General features: G+C 38.8%; 1 protein-coding gene, 1 long non-coding RNA gene and 1 pseudogene across 9 annotated transcripts in view; 1 reads left to right on the top strand and 2 right to left on the bottom strand.

Annotated features, from left to right (window-relative positions):
- HMGN3 (high mobility group nucleosomal binding domain 3) overlaps positions 1–2,312 on the bottom strand; it is a 30,949-nt gene extending 28,637 nt beyond the window's left edge. For 5 of the 7 annotated variants that reach the window (XM_027603649.2, XM_027603650.2, XM_027603648.2 and 2 more), the window contains exon 1: positions 1,909–2,312. In XM_027603649.2, coding sequence (XP_027459450.1) covers positions 1,909–2,151 — 243 coding nt within the window. In that variant the 5' untranslated portion in view covers positions 2,152–2,312. The remainder of the gene's footprint in view (positions 1–1,908) is intronic. The other 2 variants (XM_027603655.2, XM_027603651.2) reach the window with 2 other exon arrangements.
- On the top strand, positions 2,280–26,195 carry LOC113927657. 2 transcript variants are annotated; one of them, XR_003521695.2, is made up of 3 exons: positions 2,280–2,399; positions 4,748–4,909; positions 24,895–26,195. It is a non-coding gene; the product is annotated as an uncharacterized LOC113927657 (long non-coding RNA). The 2 variants fall into 2 exon arrangements; XR_003521696.2 differs by lacking the exon at positions 4,748–4,909 and having other exon boundaries at positions 2,299–2,399.
- LOC113928195 lies at positions 3,324–3,473 on the bottom strand (annotated as a pseudogene).

Here is a 26,195-nt window from a genome sequence, read left to right as displayed (position 1 = left end):
TTTGGGCTCCAGGTATAAATGAAAAGCCTTCCTATTAATCAAGGACAGGTTTTCCATCTCTGAAGAACATGTTGATGTCCTGAGGGATGACATTCAGGCGCTTGTATACAAGTCTGCCCCTAGTCCCAGGACGCCTGGCTAGCTTCTAACTTACTGTTCATTTAAATTTGCTAATAATTCTCAGGAAAAGGGATGGCACGAATTCACTCCCTAACTCATCTCCTGATGATTGGTTCTTTTGACTCTACTAGAATTCCCAACGTAGTCATTAAACCTCAGATAAGTGTTGAAAATGGTGGTATCATTTTAAATACCCTAGTTCTAGTAAAACAGGCCTGGAAAGCAATATTTTCATAAACAAATTTAAATAATGAATCTCAAGTATTAGTACTCGTAACATGCCATCCATCTTCTCAGGTTCCTAATCTCTTTGCATTTCCTAAATTCGACTTGACCCGCCCGCCCACCACTAAATCTTTGGTACTAGCTATTGGTTGGTGAAACGTTGGGGAACTCAGGTATTCAAATCCTAGTTCAATGGCCTTAACACCTCTCAAGATGTACTGAGGAGTAAATGAAATAATACAAGTCAAACTCTTCCCACAGTACGAAGCTCACAGTATGTGCACAATAAACTCTTAAGATTAAAAAAAAACCACAACAAACTTTTGTTGTGTTTTTTAAAAAGTGGAGGAGACAAGTTCCCATCCAATTCTTAGTAATGGCGGGTAAGAAGGCAAAAGCTTCTGTATTTTTATAAAATAATGCATTCACTGACACAAATCAGGCCACAGTCTTTAACTGATAAAGCAGGAATTATTTGTAATTTTGCCTCAAATTTAAGACACACTGGTTTACACTCCTGGCAGGCAGTGGGAGGGTGCAAAACATTTTCTTAGGTTACAGCCGCCACACACCGGTTTTCTCTGGGTGAAGGAAAGCCTTCCCTTCCCTCCCCGAGACAATGACCAGTCGCGGCCAGACCCCAAGGGAAACATGCAGCGCGGTGCTCGATACTTCGTGTCCCGGGCCCGCGCGGAAGGGGACGTAATAGTCCTCAAGGAGCTGAAGCTGGGACGAAAATGTCCCCAGTTCCCCGTGAGTATCGAGGGGCGCGGGAGCACGCACACCCCGCCTTTCCCGACTGAGTGTGGGCTTGGGTCGCCGGAGTGGACCCGGTGGCCCCATTCCTCGGCAAACCACAGTGGGCGCCACCGGCGCTGTCCCGTCCTGCGCGTGGCTAACTGCGCCGCTCCCGCCGCGAACTGCCGGCAGGTCCCGGGCGCCCGGCCCCGCCTGCGCCGTCCCCAGCCCTGATTGACACGGGAGTTGGTACATACGGGTCTGCAGCGGAGGCGAGCAGGGGGGTGAGTGCTATTTTAAACATGGCTTTCCCTTCCCTTGGCCTCAGAGCCAACGCGGCGCGCCCAGCCGTGGGCTAGGCCCACCTGGGAATAACCCCAACATCTGCCCGACTTATTTTTTTTTTTTTCGATCTCCCTATGCATGGACTTGTTCCCCCCCCCTCCGCCCCCATCACTGCTTTCCCTCCACACTAATCACAACCCGGCAGTTTTAAAGAGGAAACTCCCCTCCTGGAAGGGCGAATGGAAAGCTCTTTTGCTTCTTGTTGTTTGAGGTGGAAACCATTCCAGCTAGCATGAGTTCAAAAAGAAGGGAAGCCGCGTCGCTGGAGAGAAAGTAACAGTCAGAAACCGATGAGGACGCAGGGAGGGAGAGAGGGAAGGAGGAATGTCCGCAACAGGCATCTGAAAACAAGCGTGGAGAAGCAAAGAGATTCGCAAACCCCGAGTTACTACCAAGCGCATTCCGCGCAATCCACCGCAATGACAAGATCCGCTGTAAGCACAATTTGAAGGCCTTTGAATCTTTTTTGGCAAGACTTACCTTTCTCTTCGGCATAATGACTACGTTCGTGCAGCTAAAAAGTAAAGCAACGGGCTGGAACTGCAGACACCGCCGCTGGATGCCGCCGCTGCAGCTGCTCACGCGCAGGGCACGGCGTAGCCCGGCCTCTCCGACCTGCACCTCCGCGGCTCCCTCCAGGGGCCCTCTACTCGCTCGCCTCCCCGCTCCTCCAATGAGGAGCCCCGGCAGCCGGCCGCGAGGCCCCATTGGCTGCGGCAACATTCTAAATTCCACGAGGGCACGCCCACCTCAGCGCACACGGTAAGCGCTGTTGTAGTTTCCACTTCACCGAAAAAAAAAAAAAAATCTGCCTGGTGACTGAGCATGCCCAGTTCAACTAGTAACCCCCAAGCCACACGGTCCTGGAGTTTGATCGTTTTGCTGCTCCCTGTTTGGATCCTGTCAGTAGGAACAGTGTGGGCCTTTATCATCAGAAACAAGAGTACGGCTGGACACATCAACTATATAGTGTAAGTATATGCACAGCAGGCACTTGATACGTTTCCTACCCCGTAAAGGCTTGTAATGAATGTTAGGTGATGGAGACCTGTAAGAGTGAGAAGATATCCTGTTCTGGGAGAGTGTGGCAATTTCTAAAGGTCTCAGTTTCCCTTTCTAGATATCTAATGACAATAATCTCAAAAGTTACTTAGCTTTCGTTTCCTAAAAATCTGTGATTACAAATCACTCACTAATTCAGCCAACTTCAAACTAGGCTTGAAGTTGAATAGGATATGTTTGTTATGGAAATTAGAAAAAGAATGAACAAGGTCAGAACAGATTATATTTGAAACATATATTTAAATAAATATATTTAAAATAGACATAATTTAATGTTTCTCAAAGTTCTGCAAGGCATTAAACTGACATTGCAGAGACACTTCTGAATTTATTTTATGAGATCAGTTTTACCCTGATAACAAAACCAGTGTAAGATCTCAAAAGAAAAGAGAGCTATGGACCAATATCCTTTATAAACATAGACACAAAAATCTTGAACAAAATTTTAGTAAATCAAACCCAACAACATTTAAAAGGATAAGACATCATGACCAGTGAGGTTTATCCTAGGAATTCAAAGTTGATTTAACATCTAAAAACCAACCGATGTAATTCACTATATTAATAGAATAAAGTAAAAAACAAATATGATCATTTCAGCAGATACAGGAAAAGCACTAGTGAATGGGTAAGCAAACTGTGGTAACCATATGCAATAGAATAATACTCAGCAATAAAAAGGAACAAAATATCCCTACGTGAACAAATGCCAAAAACAAGATGCCACATGAAAGAAGTCAAATACAAAAGACCATACTGAATAATTTCATTCTTAAGAAATCATAGGAAAAGCAAAATTAGGCAAGCTTGGTTTCATAATCATATTAGAAGGCAAAAGTTCACATCATAGGAAAATATATTGAAGTCTTACATCACAAACATGGCCAAGACCACTTTGGTCATGCAGAGGCTGCAAATATGCATTAAATGTCATCAAGTAGTTAATTTTACACTTGATCTTAGCCAAAAGGCCGAGAAGCGATCAAGTAGTTAATTTTAACGCGTGGCTTTTTTCTTTATTAAGTTTCAAAATAATGAACTGACATCCCAGCAAACTCCAGAAGTGGTCAATGACTTTCTTTTTGTAATATCTTTAGGAACTCATGGATTTTTATATATTTGATATGCTTCATCCTATTGCCATTATTACTATTTTTTAATGCTCATATTGCCCCCAATAGGGGATCTTTTTCAAACTGGTTCTTTTGACAGATTTGTCTTTGGTAGATTTCTTGCTTTTGGGCATTCAGTGGATCACAATATGCTCAAAATAACTCGGATAAAACAAGTTCTTTGCTTGAGAATTGGATAAAAACTTTGAGATTAATAATTTTACCATAAAAATAATATTTATAATGGAGTTGTCTTGGAAAAGAGTTCATTTGCAGAATGCTTGGTGGTTAAAAAAAAAAAAGCCAGTGAAGACATATTTAATAAGATATGTGTGGGAAGGATGCTGGGTAGCATTTGTAATCTGGGTCGAAAATTTTTTCTTTAGGGAGATCAAAATGTTTCACAACAAAGGTAGTCTAGGGTGAATTTTTCCCTCTGTGAGGAAAAGCGGCTCACAATTTGGCTTCTTTAGTTTATATTTTTCAAGGCTAAGCAATCAACAGCAAACAAAATTGTGAATGTTTTTACTGCACATAATAAAATAGTTGCAATGAAAATGGAATTTGCTAGTTGGATAAAGAAAGTTGGTTGTGGGAACCTTGGGTCATTTGAGCCTCTTAGTTCATTTACAAGTGATGAAAATAACAGATTAGTTTTGAAATGAATAACAGCATCGATCCTCTTTCCTTTGAAGTGGATTGCACCTGCCTGAGCAGAACACTCTGGAATGGAGGGTTCTCCCTATAGCTTCAGTAGCTTTAAGGTCTGAGAAAATAAGCACAGACCTGTGGAGGAAAGAGTAGGCAAAGAGAATAATTTAGTGGGTAGGTAGAATTCCAGGTTAGGAGATAAAGACAACTGAGCAGAAATGAGCATGCCTCATTGCAAGACAGTGAGGAGGCAAGGTCAACCTGGTAAGAAGTAAAGACTCATGTGTTTATCAGTATATTCTGCTGAGTTTTTCACTTGCTTCGAAACATCAACCTCTAAGCCAGTATAAAGTCTTCTCTACAAGATGTGGAGACTATCTTAGCCAAGATGGACAGTGGACAAATGAAGGGAATTACTGCCTGAGGAAGAAAGAAAGAAAAATTAGTGAACAAACTTCTTTTCCAGTTCCAATTCCTCTCCCCTTCTTTCCTAGTCAAAACAGTTGGAATCTTATACCTACCTCAGCATTTTTCAAAACAGCAGGGCAAACCCATTGGTGGTATCATGACTATCATTAAGGAAGAGAGTGGGAGAAAGGAGAAGAAAAGAAAGGGCAGAGCATGGAAAATATCAGGGTGCATTTCACATGGTAAAGGTAAGTAGTGTTTTCTAAAATGTTTCTATCTTTCATACATTTCCACATAAACACACACCACACATGTACGTATATAGTTGTGCATATATGGGCACGTGTGCGTGGAGGCGTGTGTGAGTGTTCTGGGTTGAGACTTGAAATGTATTTTTAGGATAGGTATTGGTGTATTTAGGATAGGTAGTACTGTGAAGTAAAGCTACTTCGCAGCCCTAATGAATCTTATGGATATTTGGGGTTCCAGCAGTTTCTTCCTCTGAAGAAGGGTGCTTAATCTTCAAATCTTGAAAGGAAGTTTTGAAGGGAAATTATCATCTCCCTCCTGATCTGTTCATTCTTCCCTGTTTCAGGCAGGCACAGGCAGGGTTTTGCTTTAATTAATGGCAAATTGCTGGAGAATTAATATCTAGAATCTATGGTTGCTTCTGATAACTCTGTAATTCTGGAATAAACTGTTCTTCAGCAAATTGGCCAAAGATTTCCAGAGGTGAGTGATTTCAGGAATATAACAAAACATCAAAAACAACTGACAAGAGGTGGCAAAGGAATATTTTATTTTGTTTGTATTTTTATTAGTCAAATCTCTGGTTTGCTGAACGCTAACTTTTGCAGAGACCATGTTATAGTTTTTACAAAGTAACCAGGTCTAAGAGCCAGCAACCTCAAATCACAGGAGCTCCCTGATGCAGGTACCCAGACCCTAAGCCCAAGTTATTGAATCAGAATTTTTAATGACTAGACCTGGGAGTCTGCACTTCAAACAAGTTTCTCCTATGATTCTTTTAAGTGTGTATGTATGTATGTGTTTATGAGAGAGAGTGTGCACACACAAGTGGGGGGGGCGGCAGAGGGAGAGAGAATCTCAAGCGGACTCTGTGCTGGGTGCAGAGCCCGATTTGGGCCTTGATCTCCCGACCCTGAGATCGTGACCTGAGCGGAAACCAAGAGTCGGACAGTTAACTGACTGCGCCACCGAGGCGCCCCTCTCCTACGATGCTTATACTAGAATTTGAGAGTTTTAGGCTAGGCCTTAGTTCTCAACAACCATTGGCCGAATGCCAGTACTTAGATTCGAATGCTGTAAAAGCCTGCTGCCTACTCAACACACTTCCAGAGAAGGAGCATTATTCTGTGGGTGAAATTTCCCTACCATGGACCTCCTCTTGAGCAAGCACAAGTACTCCATCTCTCTTCGGTTCCAGTCTTGCTTGGCACTACATGCTTACTCTGCATTCTTCTCCCTCCTCTTCTCTGCTTGTAAGGAGCATGGAGGGTCATTAAAAACTGTACACTTTTAGATCCCTAGAATAGCACCTCCTCCCATCTTCGCTGGCAGTGCCCTGGGCAGCTCCTTGAGCCCCTGACAAGATTAAATTCCCGGGCCCCATGTCCTCAAAGGGAACCTAACCTGCTCAAAGTTTCACAAACCACACCCTTTCAATGTATTATTTCAGTGATTGTACAAGCATACCTTGTAATTGCATTAACAGCAAGGGGGCCAGGACATTCTGTGATCTAACAGGAACCAACTTGTTGTTTTTCCCAACTTTCAATCAAATTTAATCTGTGCGCAGATTCTTTACCCTATGTATGTTCTACACAGTTTTCCCACCCCCAGTCCTTTTCAGGTTCAAGCTCTGTGTTATTTACCTCTCCTTCTTATTGCTGCTGCTTAAACTCATCGGAGTGTAATTAATTTGCTCTTTGTGGCTCCCAAATGACTCTTTGGGGATGAATTAGCCATGCTCAGTAGCAAGAACCAGGGATTGGGCTACATTTGTCCAGCCATCCCTTTCTGCCAGATTGGTAGCATGTCTGGTGCCAAGAGCCAGCCGTGTACAAGGAGGTGAAAGTTCAGGGAAGGGACTCCTGAGGCTTCATGGTGAGGACACAGCAAAGTAAGGACACCACTCATCCCCTTAGGGGAAAACCCACAAGCTGCAAAGTGCCAGAAACTCGTTAGGGGTTGTTGCAGGTCTCTCAGACGGAGTTACACATTCTTGTAGATTACTGCCTTTGCCAGTACACTCTCAGACGGGACTGCACCCTGCCTTCGAAGCTGGGGATCTTGTCCACCCATTTCTGATGTCTTCTGCATTTCCTCAAACCTCAGAATCTTTGGGATCTTGCAAGAAACATCCAATAGCCCCTTTCCTGTCACTATGCACAGTGGTCCTGCCTTTCAGGGCAGATTGAACCATGTTCTTTCCTCAATGAAAACAAATAAACAAAATCCAGGCTTAGGGAAATGAAAGTCAAGTGAATCATTCTGGAAAACACCGTATGGCAACTGGAGATTTTTCAGGTTAGCTTGGTTAATAACTGTCCTAATTCTCAAGGCAATACATTTTTACCCAGCAGTGGGTAGCTGAAAAGTGCCTGAAAAGTGCCATAATCTTTAAGCTAGCCTGAAAAGTGCCATAATCTTTAAGGCTGCTTTTACACAGAGTTGTTGTTGTTGCTTTTTTTGAGGCATGGAATTGTGTTATTCCCACAGAAAATCTCATCCTTCCCCCCCTTTCTCATTCCTACTCCCACTTCTGGTCTTTGGAACCTTTAACAAATTTTTTGAAAATTTGCTTTCTGAATAATCCAATTTACTTCTTTATAGGATATGTCAAAACTTTTCTGAAGTTTTAACTATTCTTTAAATAAATCCTCATCAAAAATCCCTGAATTTGGAGCCATTCGGCTTGAACTCAAATTCCAAGTCATTGAACTGCCATCCCATTACTTAACCTCTTTGACATCTGCTTTTTTTGTTGCTCTAAAATGACAATAATGATGTTGATCCAAGGCAGACACTGCTAGTCACTAACCCAATATTCACATTAGTCTTCGGTCTTACTGACAGAATTCTGATTTTTGACATTAGACCTGGCCAAAGCAAAACAAAAACTTTAGTTCCCCACTTCCCCAGCAGAGAGAGATTGCTACGCAACGCTGTTTTGGTGAATGAGATGTGTGCAGACGTCACAAGGTCGTAGTATCAATAGCACCTATGACAGGGCAGGGGCAGACCCAGCCCCACAGCTGCCTTCTGCCTTTGTTCTTCTCCTTCTTCCATCCCGGAAGTTGGTAATAATGTCTGGAAGTAGAACATTTATCTTATGTCCAAGAGGATGAGTGGAACCAGTCAAGGATGAAAGAGAAAGACAGGGCTGCGGGTCTCTGTACTGGCCCTGGATTGTACCACTCCACTACTTTTTATGCATGGAAAATAAGCACCTGCTTGATCAAGCCATGGTAGGTGGGTGCCTGTGACGTGCAGCTGGATATAATCCCTAACGAATACACCACCTTATAGGATTGGTGTGAAAATTGGAGACAATAAACTGTAGGAATGCACATGTGCCTGCAGCATAGTACTTAACATATTTTGTTTGAAGAAAGTATATCACTGTTGTAATGAGCACTGGGTATTATATAAGACTGATGAATCACAGACCTGTACCCTGAAACAAGTAATACATTATATGTTCATTAATTGAATTTAAATTAAAAAAATAAATAAAAATAAATGTTTACTAATACAGAAAGAAGAAAGTATATTATATTCCCCCATAGATTATAAAAGTGTACACAGAAAAATTTTAACTTTTCCTGAATCCCTAAGGGCCTGATTATGAATGTTTAGTGTAAACCTCTTAAAATTACTTTAAAATAGGCAGAGATAAACATTACAAACAAGTTTTATTGTTGCTGTAGAATGTACTGCCCCAAACTATGGCCTACTGCCATGTGTTAAGGGATGGATATGTTGGCTTGTGGCTCAACTCCATCTTTGCTATAGTATGCCTCCCTGTACTGTCGATGCTAGAATCTAAAAACCACATCCCAGAGCAGCTCGGGTTCTGGGTGTGATTTGGATTTGGCCAATTAGATGCACTAGCATGAGATTTGTGGAGTGGTGATTAGGAGGAGGCCACACTAGGCTATGTCTGCTGTGTCTGCTGCTTTCTCTTTTCCTGCAACAATATCCTCAGAGATCCCAGGCACAGGCTTTGTGGGTTTTGCTAGGCAGGACTCCCTGCATCCGCTCTGCAGACATAGACTGGAGCAGGTGAGGCGTGGTCTGGAACTGGGAGCAATGGTGGCTTCCTGATTGAGAAAGTACTTTTATTCTCATGGAGTCTTGACGCTAGTGGAGTCCTGACTTCAGAAGAAGCAGAGCTCCTTCGATGACCTGGTTCTGGGGTGCGACTTTGGGAGTTTTCTGAAAGTTCAAGGTAGAGTCTGTTTCTTTAGTCCTCCCAGCTGTCCGCAAGCCCTTGACTCCTTGAATGTATCTCTTCCTCCTTAAATTAGATACAACAGGTTCTGTTCCCTGCGTCTGAACTCAGAGCCATGGAGCTTCTATTAGTGTTGTTTAGAAAATATTTCCAGCTTTATTTCCATCTGAATCTATGATTATGGACGCAGATGTTGAGATGCAGACTGTCTGTGTGTGTCCCTGAGTGACCACTGTGAATGGAGCCCTTTGAAATCCTCTCCAATGGATATGGGACATAAGTGAAAATAAACCTTTTAATTAAGCTGTTGGTATTTGGGGAAATTTGTTATCACAGGATTATCTACCTTATTCCAAAATGACATAGAACCTAAGAGCTTGGGGTACTGTTTTAATAATAAAATAAACCCTAAAATATGTGGAATTGGCTTAAGAGCTGGTCAGAGAGAATCAAAGAAACTCTTGCTGAAGACTGGAGGAATGGATTTTTCTGGTGATGAAACATTTGGAAAAAGTGTTGCCTGCAGTAAATTGGAAGGTAGAAGGCATACCTAACTTTAGGGAAAAGATTGAAAGCATTAATACTACCATTTAATTGGCTGCTATCAACTGCATTTGGCACAATGTTACAAGAAAGAGAGATGTTTGGAGAAGAATTGGTCAGTTTGCAATGATAAATAGAAAAGACTAGAGAGTCTGCAAATTCAGGGATTCAAAGGCAACTGCTTCTCAACCCAAACAGTAAAGGATAAAATTGATACTTTGAGCCACAAGGGACCACGAGGCACCACAAACTCAGCTTTGTAGCAAGGATCAAATCACTGAGCATGGATTAGGGTGTGCTGGCCTGAAATTCCTTTCAACTGGACCAAATAGCTCAAAGTAACATACAGTGGTCCAGGGGGAACGGTGTGCTCACTGCTAGGCTCAAGGAACCTACAATTAGGAAGGGAAGGAAGGAGGGAGAGAAGGACAGAGAGAAACAGTGGGTTAGAGACAGAGATGGAGACAGAGAGAGAGACAGGGGGAGGAGGCGGGAGACAGGCACAGGGGCAAGAGAGCAGAGAAATATGACAGAGTCATGTGTCTAGAAAGGAAACGTGGGGGTAGGTAAGAAGTCAAACAAGTTTAAGTTGGGAAGACGGTTTCACCGCTAAAAGAGGCACCAACCTGGATTAAATGCCACTGTGGCTGTTTGAGACTTAAAACGACCCTTGGACCCTTGGACAAGAAGTATGCTGAGAAAACTGCTCAACCTCTAAGGCAAATAAATATATTCTTCCCTGCCTACTTCAGACAAGGTCAAGAAGCATAATGGAAAAGGAGGAACCTCCCAAAGGGAAGATCCAAGGACCGTGGAGATAAATACCAGGGGAACCCCTCCTAGGAAGCCTACATGAAGCCCATTCAGGGACAGTTCCTCAGCTTCGGGTAGGAGGCCTAAAACTTCTGCTCAGTCTAATATCAGAATTATAATAGGCCAGTGACTGCCATGTGTTTCCCGTTCTTCCTTTTTTTATTGAGGGATTATTGCATTAGAGCATTTATTAAAGTCACCCTGATTCTGCTCCACCACAGGGAGGGTCAGGTCTCTGGATCAAGAGGAGATGCACATGGACCCGTTTTAGAGGCTAGTATTCTCTGAAATGAAGACCACCGTGCATCACCCAGAGATCCTGGGCTTTGAGCTTGATGTCATCACTGGGATTTCGAGTTCTCTTTTCTCAAAAGGGATCGAGTAAATGCATTTTGTTTGCAGGAGGGAGGGTGAAAGAACTATTTCATGCCCAGAAGAGAAGACTATGGTAATAATCAGTACTGTTCATTGGTTTTACTTCTAATGGGATTACCCTTCTCCTCCTCGCACTTTTAAAGTTAGGCCTAGCTATGTAAACTTACTTTGGCTAATTAAATGTGAACATAAGTGACGTTTGTCCTTCCTGAGCACCATTTTTTTTTTACTGTGGTAAAAACCACGTAACATAAAATTTACCATCGTCACCACTTTTAAGTGTACTATTCTGTAGTGTTAAGCATACTCACATGAATGTTCTTATGAAACCCAGAACATTTTCATTTTGCAAAACTAGAAACTCTGTACCCATTAAATAACAACTTCCCTTTTTACCTCCCCTCCCCCCAACCCTGTGACCACCATTGTACTTTCTGTATAAATTTTACTACTGTAGGTACCTCATATACACGGAATGAATCATGCAGTATTTGTCACTGTGGATTGCTTATTTTACTTAGCATAATGTCCTTGAGGTTCATCCATGGTATAGCATGTGACAGGATTTTCTTCCTTTTTAAGGCTGAGTAATATTCCATTGTGTGAGTATCCTACATTTTGTTTGTTCGTTCATCCGCCTATGGACTTTGGGACTTTGGGTTGCTTTTACCTCCTGGCTACTGTGAGTAGTGTGCTATGCTGAGCACCATTTTTAAAAGTCAGTGTATGATTCACCATACTCTCTTTTTCCTGCTGTCATGAACAGAGGCATACAGTAAGATGAGCTTCTCTCAGCCTGGATCCCTGAATTATTGAAATGAGCAGTGTTCCCTGCTGACCTGCAGTGAACATGTAGTGAATGAGAAATAAGCCTTTGTTATTTTAAGCCACTGAGATTTTTGGGTCCTTTTTTTCCCCCAGGGAAAACTGATAAGGTTTTAACTTTTAAAATTAAAATTTACTCTTTCAAAGTTTACAGGGAAAAACAATGAGCAGAGGCTCTCACAGTGAAAAGGCTGCTATGTTTGAACCTTATACCTCCATTGCATCGCTTTGGTTACACCTTCTTCTTGAGGTTTTTTGTTTGTTTGTTTGATTGGTTTTTTTGTTCTTGTTTTGTTTTCTATGGCCACATCCATGACTTCTCTTTCTTTAGCTGGCCAAAGCCTGGAGAAATCCCAAGTCCTCATTTCTCATTCCTTATCTATTTATCTTGTTTTCTATGCTTTGGACGGTCAATGTCATTGCACCCTATATATTTGATAGGAATACATTTGAGCATCAGAATCCCCTAATAACAGAAGTTAGGAAGGTGGAAGTTAATTTTCTCCTTCACATTAAAATCACAGGGTTGAGGGGCGCCTGAGTGGCTCAGTCAGTTCAGTGTCTGACTCTCGGTTTTGGCTCAGGTCATGATCTCAGAGTTGTGGGATCGAAGCCCACATCAGGCTCTATGTCCTGGCCTGGAGTCTGCTTGGGGTTCTCTCTCTTCCTATCCCCCCTCCCCCTGCTCTCTCTCTCTCAAATAAATTAAATCTTAAAAAATGAAATCACAGGGTTTATATGGTAGCTCCGTGATCAGCTGGGATGCAGTCTCCTATCTCATCATCCTGTCACCCTCATTATACAGCTTCTATGTCATCTTCCAAGATGACTGATCCAACTTTATTCCTCATGTGTACATTTTTGCCAGCAGGAAGGATAAAAGAGAAAGAAAGAAGTGCTTTCTTTCTTTAAGGCAACTTCCAGAAGCTGCATATAGCACTTCCACTTATATCCCATGGTAGAATTTAGTCACATCAAACATATGAAAGGAAGCTGGGAAGCATGGTTCTCCTTCTGAGCAGTGATGTTCCCTGCCTCCAGTAAATAACATGGAGGTTCTACTTTTGAAAAGAAGAAAATAGATATTGAGGTTTAACTAACTATGGAAGGCAGAATAACTGTCCCTCAGTGATATCCACATCCTAATTCCCAGGATATTCCTATGAATATGTGAAAACAGAGAACAGACTTTGCAGTAAGGACCCTGAGATGGAGAGATTATCCTTGACTATCTGGGTGGGCCCAATATAATCACATGGATTCCTAAAAGCAGAGAACTTTTCCTGGTTACGGTCAGAAGGCAGATGTGACCACAGAAGGAGTGTCAGAGAGGTTCCCCGTGAAGAGGACTCAACCCACCACTTCTGAAATTGGAGAAGAAAGGAGACCATGAGCCAATGAATGCAGATGGCCTTTAGAAGCTGGAAAACGCAGGAGAACAGGTTCTCCCCTCGAGCCTCCAGAAAAGAACAGAGCCCAGCCAGCACCTTATTCTTAACCCAGGAAGACATGTTGGACTTCTGGCCCATAGAACTGTAAGACAATAAAGTTTGTCGTCTTAAGCCACTGTTTATGATAATTTGTTACAGCAGCAATAGAAAACTAGTACACTAGCATCTCAGGCACAGTGCCTCTCTTTAACCACCCAAATGTCTGTGCACACGTTTCTCCTCACACACAGAATACTCACTTTCTGTCCAAGGGGAAACCCCTTAAATCCTGTCTGTCTCTTCCATCCATCCATAAAGATCTCTCGATCTTTAATTTAGTCTGGTGTTTTACACTATTTTGACTAACATCTCTTGCTAGACCAAAGAGAAAATAATACGAAGCTTCGTGTTTGCTTTTGACCCTATAAGGAAACCATGAGAAAAATTTAATTACAAGGTGAGGATCAACTGACTTTACGTAGGAAGGATTTGAAGAGCTCTTGTCCCACAATCTAAGAATTAGCATTGTCCCCAACATTGTAGCCCATTTCTAAGAATTTCATTTTGGCTACTTCCCTGTACTGAGACCCCTTTCAGAATACGTAACCTAGTATATCAGTGTCTTTAGACTGAAGAAGTAATCTTCATTTCAGATGCTGACATGGCCCTCCTTCCATAAAGGTTTAAATCAAACATATAAAATCCTTGTATACTATTGATTTCTCCCTTTATCAAAATGGCAAAATTAAAACAAATGGCATTCTGTTCTAGTTAGGATATAGGAAATGTGATGATCACTTCCATCCTTAAATGAAAAAAAAATTACATAAACTTAGAAACTCATATTTTAAAAGAGAGAGCTCTTAAATGAAAAAAAAAAAAGCTGAAAGAAACTAAATTCCAGAGAAGGGTCAAATTCTAGCAATACATATAAATACATAATAATGATAGCAATGTAGCTGAATTTTTTTCAGAAATCACTCAAAAGTGTTACTTTCCAGCAAAAGTAAAATTATTGAAAAATTTAAAATTTCTTAATTATTTTTAGTAAACTGGTTGTTTGGTGTGAAAATGTAACTTTTAATTTAGCTGCTAATTTATCATGCAGATATTGTTGAAAGTTTTCTTTTTAGCCCTTGACATAACTGATAACATATCAAATACTTTTTATCAAGTTAAGCTATAAAATATGAACTATTTTTATTTAATTTTCAAACTCCACCTCACACCTGAAAGCATGAGGAACAACATCACCAGATCAACAGCAGCCCGTACCTATGTTCAGGCCACCTCTTGAAATATGATTTTTGAGATCAAACAATTGAGCAAGAGAAAGTCCTTGATTCACAGCCTTCTATTAGACATAGTTTTGTAGAACTGACCTGGCATACATTTGGTACCTTCCATGAATCCAGTGTCAATGCTGCTCATGTGATACCCCTAAAAACCCAAAACTCAACCACTCTTTCTTAACACTCCCCAAGGAACAAGTTTCGTCCTGTTTGGTGCAACAGTGCCCCACTGAAAATGCATAATCTAAATAAATTTAAAATATTGCTAGAAAATATTTATAAAGTGCATATTTGCAAGAAAAATATATTTTCCCTTGAACTATATAATTTAATTTTTTTGTCTTCTTACGTATAATTTTATATGTAAAAGAGATTACTGCCCGCCTCCTAAAAAAATTCTCTGACTTGATTACAGAAGTCAGTCATTCCCAAAGTTCATTTAATAAAAATTCATTTTGGAGTGCACTTTTTCTAGGGACTTCAGCGATCATCTTGTACAGTGTGTCTAATCTGAGATCTTTGAATAATTACAAAGGTAATAATGAGATGTCATGTGCTATTTTCAATATTTCAAAATTCCTTGACAAAATCATACTTCTGCTGGGCTTTTTTCCCCCTAATGTGCTCAGTTTTATAGGTCTTTGTTCTGTAAAAACAGGACATCAAATTGTTTCTTAATTACCTGATAAAATTGACATCTCCTTCTGGCCCAATCACCTACACTGCCCTCTGCCTCCCACAGCTTCCTCCATCTGTGTGGCCACCATTCCTAGTCCCCCTTAGAGATTTGTCAGAATTTTTAACAAAACAAAAAAATGAAACAATTGTTGCTCACTAAGTGATTTTTTTCTAGACATAACATTTTGAAATACAAGGTCCATGGTTAAAAATTATTAGCAGGAGAGTTTAGTAGTGTCAGTGTTTCAACCTCTCATCTGGTTTAATTTCTACAGAGGTCTAATGAGGTCAAATGCATTTTCCAAGGTCATGCAACTGGTTAGTGATGGGAATAAGACTAAGTCCCAAATTTCTGACTAGAACCTGTCATACTATTCACTACATTAATGCCATCCTCAGCATCATCGACAGTATTAAATGCTTGTGCAATAAGTGGCATGAAAGCCATTTTCTGTGGATAGAGGTTAGTAGCTGCCTTCACACCCTAAGGCTTGTAAGAGCTACTTCTCTGTGCCTGCTTGTATGCCAGGGTATTGTCGTCAGCCCAGACACAGCAGAAGGCTGGGAGGCAGAATACTGGTGCAGCATTTTTGACAGATCGCTGAAAGCAAGCATGTGTTATCTGTGACTGCTGAGTTGTGCTGTGATAATTGTGGCTTGCAACAATGTCCCTAAGGCACTGTAGGTTCTCAGGATGTGATCTGAAGTATCAAATAGTTGTTACATTTGGAACAGTCTTAGCATTTACTATATTTGATAACATCCCTAGGTGACAATATGGCAACTCTCAGTCAAACACAATTTGTTTAATTGGACTTTAAAATAAGATTTCTGGAATACAATTTAATAGAAGACTCAAGGTCTAGAGTCATATTGCTTGTTTTTATAGTTTATATTTGTTATTATAGTTTCACTTTTGCCTCATCAAGCCTTTGCAGACGATTACGGTATGGGTCTCAATGATTTTTTTTTTCACTCATTCAAACTACTTAACCTTTTGAGTTCTTTAAAACACAATTCATCAATTATGCATTCGTTCAGTAAACTATTGAGCACTTACTATGTGCCAGATTTATGCTAGATATTGGGGAGATACTGGTGAAAAAAAGACATAAAACTTAGGGACTATAGAACTTACAGAACAAATAAAATTGCAGCTGTAATGAGTGTCACTGAAGGGAAGATATGGTCATGTTACAGTTTATTAAAGGTAGATTTGATAAAATTGGGAATAACAGAAAATGATCCCTTGAGGAAGGAATGATTAAGCAAAAGTCTGAAGAAATAGCCTTTAAATAAGCAAAGAAGGCAGAGAAGAGTCTTCGGGCAGAACAGCACATGCAAAGTCTCTGTGGCAAGAGGGTGGTTCAGTGAAATAAAGGGCAGTGTTGCTGGTGTGCAGAAAGGGTTGGAGGTTATTATATGAGATGATGTGAACTAGGACCAGATCATGCATAATTTGCAGGCATTGTTAGGTTTTTTTGCTTTATTTGGAGAGCTGCTGAAAGCATGGAAGGAGGTGGGGTGATTAAAGTTTGTTTAGGAAAATCATTCTGACAGCATTGTAAAGAAACATCAGAGAGGTAAGAAGGAGGTATTGAGAGGTATTAGGAGATGATTTTAGGAATACAAGTGATAAATGCTGATTGTTTAGACCATGAACTCTTTTTTTTTTTAAGATTTATTTATTTATTTTAGAGAGAGAGAGGTGTATGCCTGGGAGCGGGGGTAGGGATAGAGAGAGAGGGAGAAAGAGAGAGGGAGAGAGAGAATCCCAAGTAGACTCCCCACTGAGCATGGGAGCCTGACACAGGGCTTGATACCACAACCCTGAGATCATGACTTGAGCCAAAACCAAGAGTTAGCTGATCATCCAACCAAGCCACCCAGGCTCCCCAACCATGAACTCTTAATAGGGGTGATATCACCCCCCAACAGGGCAAAAATTGGTTCATTTGGGGGCAAAAATATCTTAGCTATTATTATTATAGTTTGTGACCCTCCAAAGCTCAACTCTGATTGATAAAATCTTTTTCCTCAGTATTTAGTATCTCTCATTGGGTTTTAGTGTTGTTTTGAGGTATCACATGAGCAACCTTGGCATTGGATTTTTGGATGATGCACAAAATGTATGCAAAATCAGGGCTACATAACAACAGGGAATAGATGGCTGTAATTGGGGACTTTGTCTTGTAAGATTATTTGATCTTGAATACATATTACAAGAGATGGTCTGAGCATGGGTATGGGCTGTTTTGGGCTACCTTAGATGCTGTTTATGTTTGATCTTAATGCTTTTGTGTGTGAGTTGGGCTTTGAGAATTACATAAAAGCAGTTTATATTATGTTATTTATTTTGACAGAAGTTAACTCATCCTTCATCTTATCAAATGATAAAAAAAGGGCAACACTATCAGAATTGGTATCTAGCAGCTAATTAAATTGAATTTTATATTCCAATATCAGGCAAAAGTCAAAGTCAAAACTAAAATAACTTTAAGAAATTAATTAAAAAATTAATTCAGTTTTTTTTAAAGATTTTATTTATTTATTTGATAGAGAGAGACACAGTGAGAGAGGGAACACAAGCAGGGGCAGTGGGAGAGGGAGAAGCAGACTTCCCCTTCGAGCAGGGAGCCCAGTGCAGGGCTCGATCCCAGGACCCTGGGATCACAACCTAAGCCGAAGGCAGATACTTAACGACTGAGCCACCCAGACACCCCTAATTCAGTTTTTAATTATACTTTTGCTAGAAAATACAAATATATTTATTTACTTATTTATTTATTTATTTATTTGAGAGAGAGAGAGAGAGAGTGAGAGAAAATAAGCAGGGGTCAGGGCTGAGGGAGAGGGAGAGGCAGGCTCCCCACTGAGCAGGGTGTGGGACGCTGGGCTCAATCCCAGGACCCTCAGATCATGACCTGAGCTGAAGGCAGACACTTAACCATCTGAGCCACCCAGGTGCCCCTGGAAAATACAATTTAATGGTTTTTTAAGAAAAACTTGATTACACGTCTATTATTAGTATGTATTTATATAAATTGCTCATTTGCATTTATGCATATATTTGATACATTGCAATTTACATAAGCATGTAAATTACATTAAAATTTACCTAGTGTAAATTGGGGAAGGGAAGGGGGATAAAAGTAGAGGATTGCTATTTTCCATAGTAAGCTTCATTTAACATTTAAAACAATGTACATATACAAGTTTGATAAAAATTAAAACTTGTAGATAAAAGTTTAAATGACATACTGTGTTTCAAAATCATCAATCAGACTAACTGGTTTGTAATAAACAGCTAATAAATTTTTTTATTCATTAAAAAAGAGTTACTCAGCAAATACAGTTTTAAAGTTAAGTTAAATGTTGATAGCTTTCTAATTTACCTTTTAACTTTAAAATTTTACTTAGCCATTCTTAATCCTATAGTGAATAAAAAACTGTATTTAATATATTTACTTTTTTAAATATATAAATCATAACTATACAATATATTTGTGGTGCTTACATTTTGTGGATAGGGCAATTAGGAAAAAATGTCAAAAAAGGCTTCTTAGGACATAATAATGAGGAAAAGATTAATAAAAATTGTTTAGATTAGGATGATGGAAGTAGAAATGCAGAAACAGAAAATTTGGGGGGAGGTAAGTCAACTAGGATTTGATAATGAATGGGATTTAAAGAGTGAGAGAAAGGAAGTTGTGAAAGATAATGCCTAGGTCTAGTTTACACAATAACAAATGATTCAGTGAGACACTGAGATATGGAAACACTGGGAGAGTACCAGGAGTTTGTCATTTGCTTGTTTATTTTGTGGAATCTTTGTGTGTGTGTGTGTGTGTGTGTGTGTGTGTGTGTGTGTGTGTGTGTGTGTGTGTGTGTGAGATTGTGTATTTGTGGGCAACATTCAATGAAGAAGTCTGCAAATCCTGACTTTTAGGTGCCTTTAGTAGGCAGAATAATGGTTTCCTCAAAATTTCCACATCCTTATCTCTGGAAACTGTGAGTAAATTATGTTACATGGCAAAGAGGAATTAAGGTTACAGATGGACTTAAGGTTGTTGATTGGCTGACCTTAAGATATTAATGGTAATCCCCAAGGAAACCAATAAGAAAATAACTGAGATATATAGTAAAAGATAAATTCTATAAGGGAATTAAAATAGAACACTAGAAAGTATCTATTTAACACAAAGGAAAGCAGTAATTGAGGAATTGAAGAATACAAAAGACAAAAGACACATATAAAACAAACAGCAAAATAGAAGAATAGAATAAAATTTATCTATCTAGATGTCTATAGATAGTAAATCCTAGCTTATCAATAATTATATTAAATGTAAATGGATTAAATTCTCGAGTTAAAAGACAGAGTGGCAGATAGATTTAAAAACAAAACAAAACAAAAAAACAAATTAAAAAAACCCCAATGATCCAACAGTATGTTTCTAAGAGACTCACCTTAGGTCTAAAGACAAAAATATGTTAAAAGTTAAAGGATAGAAATGAGATACTTGTAACCAAAAGAGAGTTGTAGTGGCTATACAAATACTAGACAAAATAGACTTAAAAATAAAAATTAGTTTTCTAATTTATAATACTAGAGAGAAAGGTGGACATTTTATAGTGATATAAGGTCAATATGCTAGGAAGATGCAACAAATATAGACATCTATGTACTTAACAGAGACTCAATATGTATGAAGCAAAAGCTGACAAAATTGAACAGAGATATAGTCAATGTGACAATAATACTTGAAGACTTTGATATCTCACTTGCCATAATGAATAGGGAAATAGATCAACAAGGAAATGAATTTGAACAACAGTATAAACCAACTAGACCTGACATCTATAGAAAACAACCCAACAACAACAGAATGTATATTCTTCTCAAGTGTGCATGGAATGTTTACCAGGATAGACCATATGTTAGGCCATCATACTGAACACATTTCAATAAATTTAAAAGGATTGAAATAATACAAAATGTGTTATTTCAGCTACAATTGAAGGAAATTAGAAATAAAAAACAAAAGGAAATTTTGAAAATTCACACATATGTGGGAATTAAATACCACACATCTGAAGAACCAATGATTCCAAGAAGAAACCACAAGGGAATTTAGAAAGTATTTGGAGATGAATAAAAGTGAAAGCACAACATGCCAAAACTTATGGGACACGAAAAAAAAAAAAAACAACAGTAATCAGAGGAAAATTTATAGCTGTAAGCTATGAGAAAAAGAAGGGATATTTCAGATCAACAATCTAAACTTCTAACTTAATATATAAGAAAAAGAAGAGCAAATCAAACCCAAAGAAAGCAGAAGGGTGGAAGTGATAAAGACTAGAGCTGAAATAAATAAAATAGAAAATAGAAACATGATACAGGAAATCAAAGAAACTAAAAGTTAGTTCTTTGAAGAGATCAATAAAACTGACAGATATTTAACTAGACTGATCATGATAAAGACAGAAGATTTAGTTACTAAAATTAGGAATGAAATAGGGGACATTTTTACCAACCTCATAGAAATAAAAAAGCTTAAAATTAAATGCTATAAATAATTATATGTAAACAAATTAGATTACCTAGAAAAAATGGACGAATTCTTACGAAGATACAAATTACCAACACTGACTCAAGAAGAAATAGAAAATATGTTATTGATCTATAATAAGCAAGGAGGTTGAATCAGTAATCAAAACCTTTATATCAAAGAAAAGCCCAGGACCATTTGGCTCCATTGGTGAATTCTACCAAGTATTTATAGAAAAATTAGCACCAATCCTTCACAGACTCTTCCAAAAAATAGGAGAGAAAGGAAAATTTCCTAACTTATTCTATGAAGCCACTATTACCCTGATACAAAAGCCAGGTAAGGACATAACATGAAAAGAAAACTACAGACCAATATCCCTTGTGAATCTTCAACAGAATACTAATAAGCCAAATCCAGCAACATATAAAAAGAATTATACAACATGATCAAGTGGGATTTATTCCAGGAATCCAAAGATGTTTCAACATAAAAAATAAATCAATGAAATATACCGTATTATAGAATAAAGGGGAAAAAAACCCTCAACATGATCATTTCAATAGAAGAAAAAGCATTTTCTGATAAAAATATTCCATAAAGTAAGAGCAGAAGGGAATATCCTCAAAATAATAAATATCTATGAAAAACCCATAGCTGGTATCATACTTAATGGCAAAAGTCTGAAAGCTTTCTCCCTAAAATCAGGAACAAGCAAAGAATGTCTGCTTTTATGACTTCTGTTCAATGAGAGAGATCTAATTGGAGTGAAAGAAGTAAAACTGCCTCTATTTGCAGAAAAGCTGTTATAGTAAGTTTAGCAAGTTTGCAGGATACAAGATCAATATACAAAAGTGAGTTGTGTTTTATATATTAGAACAAACAATACAAAAATGAAATTAAGAAAATTATTTCACTTACTATAAAACTATAAACAAGAATAAAATACTTGGGAATAAATTTAGCCAAAAAGGCACAAGATTTGTACACTGAAAACTGACATTGCTGAAAGAAATTAAAGAATGCCTAAATAAGTGAAAAGACATCCAGTGCTCTTGGATTGGAAGACTTAATATTGTTAAGATGGCAATACCACCCAAATTAACCTACAGATACAATACAATCCCAATCAAAATTTCAACTTTTTTCTTTTTTACAGACATGGACAAGCTGATCCTAAAATTCATATGGAATTGCAGGGAACCACAAAGAGTCAAAATAATCTTAAAAAAGAAGAACAAAATTAGAGGACTCATATTTCCTGATTTCAAACCTTACATCAAAAAAAAAAGCAATGTGATACTGGCACAAGCATAAATCTATAGATCATGTCATAGAATCAGAGTCCAGAAATTAATTCATACATCTGTGGTCAACTGATTTTGGACTAGGGTGCCAAAATCATTCAAATGGTGCAAGAAATCTTTTCAACAAACAGTGCTGGGACAACTTGATATCCTCATGCAAAAGAATGAATATGGACCCCTTTCTCATACAGTATGCAAAAATTCAAAATGAATCAAAGACCTAAATGTAATATCTGAAACTATAAAACTCTTAGAAAACATAGGTGTAAATCTTTATGACATTTGACTAGGCAATGGCTTCTTAGACAACACCAAAAACACAAGCAACCAAAGATAAAATAGCTATATTGGACCTCATCAAAATTAAAAACTTTTTGGGATGCCTGGATGGCTCAGTGGGTAGAGCATGCGGCTCTTTTTTTTTTATGTTCAGTTAGCCACTGTATAGTACATCATTAGTTTTTGATGCAGTGTTCAGTGATTCATTAGTTGTATATAACATCCAGTGCTCATTGCAACACATGCCCTCCTTAGTACCCATCATCCTGTTACCCTCTCCCCCACCTCCTCCCCTCTGAAATCCTCAGTTTGTTTCCTGGAGTCCATAGTCTCTCATGGTTCAGTCTCCCTCTCTGAGTTCTCCCCCTTCAGATTTCCCTCCCTCCCCCTATGGTCCTCCATGCTATTGCTTATGTTCCACATATGAGTGAAAGCATATGATAATTGTCTTTCTCTGCTTGATTTACTTCACTTAGCATAATCCCCTCCAGTTCCATCCATGTAGATGCAAACGGTGGGTATTGATCCTTTCTGATGGCTGAGTAATATTCCATTGTATATATGTACCACATCTTCTTTATCCATTCATCTGTTGAAGGGCATCTCAGCTCCTTCCACAGTATGGCTATTGTGGACATTGCCGCTATGAACACTGGGGTGCATGTGCCCCTTCTTTTCACCACATCTGTATCTTTGGGGTAAATACCTAGTAGTGCAATTGCTAGATCGTAGGGTAGCTCTATTTTTAACATCTTGAGGAAATTCCATACTGTTTTCCAGAGTGGCTGTACCAGTTTGCATTCCCACCAACAGTGTAAGAGGGTTCCCCTATCTCCACATCCTCGCCAACATTTGTTGTTTCCTGTTTTGTTAATTTTTGCCATTCTAACGGTGTAGGGTGGTATCTCATTGAAGTTTTGATTTGTATTTCCGTGATGGCTAGTGATCTCAGCATTGTAAATTTGAGCCCCACACTGGGTGGAGAGATTACTTAAAAATAAGATCTTTTAAAAAAAATTAAAAACTTTTTTTGCATCAAAGCACACTATCAAGAAAAGTGAAAACACAACCCACAGTATGGGAGAAAATATTTTCTTATCATAAATCTGACAAGGGTCTAGTATCCAGAATATATATATGAAAAAAATTTAACTCAACAATAAATAGAAAGGGGCAAAAATTTGAGTGGACATTTTTCCAAATTGGATATATGAATGGCCAAAAAGCATATGAAGAGATACTCAACATCATTAGTCCTTAGGAAAATGCAAATCAAAACCACAATGAGATACTACTTCACAGCCATTAGGATAGCTATAGAAATAAAAAAGGAAAAGAACAAGTGTTAATGAGGATTTGGAGAAATTGGAATCCTCTCCCAAAAAGTTAAATATAGTGTTACAATATGATTTTACCCCTGGATCTATACCCAAGAGAACTAAAAACGTGTTCATACAAAAACTTGTACATGAATTTTCATAACAGCATTATTCACAGTAACCAAAAGGTAAAAACATCCCAAATATCCATCCACTGTTATCAATGGATAAACAATGTGTGGTATTTCCAAACAATGGAATATTTTTCAGCCGTAAAGAGGATGAAGTACAGATACATGCCACCACAGGGAAGAACCTTGATGTATTGATACATGCTACCACGTGGATGAACTAAGTGAAAGAAACCAGACATAGAAGGCTATATATTACATGTTTCCATTTATATTTCCATGATAGGCAAATCCATAGAGAGACAAAGTAAATTAGTGGTTGCCAAGAGCTAAAGGAAAGAGGAATGAAGAATGACTGCCGAGGAGTGTAAGATGTCTTTTTGGGGTGATGGAAAATTTCTGGAATTAGCAGTGATACTTATATGACTTTGTAAACATACTAACAGCCACTGAATTTTATGCTTTAAAATAGTGAATTTTATGGTATGTGGATTACATCTAAATGTAAACAAAGGTGAAGAGGGAGGCAGAAGAGAGTCAAAGAGATGCAATGCTGCTAGCCTTGAAAAGTGAGAAGGGCATGAGAGCAGGGAAGGTGGAAGGAGTGAAGGTGAAGGAGTGTGGTAAAGTTAGGGGTTGCAACAGTGGCAGCCACAGCATTGAATCAGAATTTTTTGAAGAGAGTGAAGAAATCTTGAATACTTATGCTGGAGAGTGGGAGAATAAATTGACTAGTGGATATAGTAGTATTTTTGTCCATTTCAGGAGCCTATTTAAGGATTTATCTGGTTTGCTACTGTTGTCTTAAGTTGTTCACAAATTAATACATCTGTCTTAGACTTTTCACCCCCCTAAATGTATTTTAAAATTCTTCTGATTTTCTCTTGATGTCTAGAACAGGGTTGAGAAAGCATTTGGAAATATTTTTGGATGGAGTAACTGGAATATTCAATTAATCAGAATATCATAGTTCCCAACATTTCCAGATAAAGGTTTACTATAGCATGTTTGTAAAAGGCAAATAATCTAAGATGTCTCTCCCCAGTTCTGATTTCAGTAGAAGGACATTGAAAACAGGTAAACAAACAAAAGGTCAGTTATAGAATATCTGTTTTAAAGTTCAAAAGAAAAACAACAAAAATACTTTAATCCACAAAAGCTAGAAAAACTTATTTTGAAGTTAATGAACCTCTTTATTTTTTAAATTTGTAGATTCAGTACCATTGGAATATACATTCACATTGGAGTGTTGAACAGTGAGAAAGCAAAATCCTTTTTGAGGAAGCAGATGGTGAAATACGACATGAAGGATGACTCTGGGCACAGATAAGGAGATTCCTTCGGACTCCTTCTCTACACGGTAGAGCCCACAAATACATGTGTTGTTGCAACTGAGCTTCTCTGAGACTCTGTTCCATTCAAGAGGCTGATAAAAAATGTGACCATTTAGCTACCAGTGGAAATCTCAGAGTGTGTGAAGCATAGCAACTAGGAGAGTTCCAAGGAAATCACCCAGCAACAATCAGAAAGTTGAAAACAAAGCAAACCAGTAACCAAAACATAACCCAGACCTGCCAAGGAGTCAAGGAAAGAAAAAAAAAAAACTCCATGCAGAGTGGAGATGCTCTGTGTCAGGTTAAAGTCAGCAGAGTAACAAGACCTGTACTTGCTTACTCATATTTAGTGTATGCCTACCATGTGCTAGTGCTTTGATGCAGGAATTCTAATATGAATAAGAAACAGTCCCTGTCTTCAGTAAAATAATAATAATGTGTTCTTCACACCCCAACAGTATAGTGTGATAAATGCAAGGGTAAGTCATCAGCAGAGTGCCATGGGAACACAGAGGGTTGGGGAGTTAAGAGCCATGTTTAATTTGAGGTGTCTTTAGTGGATCTACTCATTTGGCAGTTGGATTTACAGGCCAGAGGCTGGAGCAGACAACCTGAATGGTGATACTGGTGATAGGAATATGGATAGGTAGTAGTGGAAGTCGTGAATTTGGAGAAAGCCATGGAGAAACTCATGAAAATGAGCTAAGAGCTCTGGGGAGCATTGGCATTTAAAAGGGAAGCCAGAAAAAAGGAAGATGGAAGGAGGTAGAAATCAACCAGTAAAGAGAAGCAGCAGAAGAGGGAGGGAAGAGAGGGCACCAAGAAAAAGCCAATGTTGCACAGCACTTTGAAGTTTACGTGGGATTTGAAACCCAAGGGGTCATTGGTGACATTCATCAGACTGGTTTAGATCAGTGCTGGGTGGAAGCCAAGTTACTGTTGTTGAGAATTTATGCTGGTTGAGGAAGGAGAGGAGCAAACATAAATATTTTCATGGTGTTGTAAAGAAGAGTGTTACAGTTTTTACATTTGACTGGCACCCTTTGACACAGACCTGCTAGTGGCTATTCAAGTAATCACTGTAGGCTGTATTTTAAAGACTTCTCCCTCTACATCAAAAACTAATGATGTAATGTATGGTGATTAACATAACAATAAAGAATTATTAAAAAAAATAAA

Source organism: Zalophus californianus, chromosome 7, assembly GCF_009762305.2.
Source record: "Zalophus californianus isolate mZalCal1 chromosome 7, mZalCal1.pri.v2, whole genome shotgun sequence".
NCBI lineage: Eukaryota > Metazoa > Chordata > Mammalia > Carnivora > Otariidae > Zalophus > Zalophus californianus.
The sequence above is the reverse complement of the archived record's forward strand: the minus strand, read 5'-3'. Positions and strand labels throughout refer to the sequence as shown.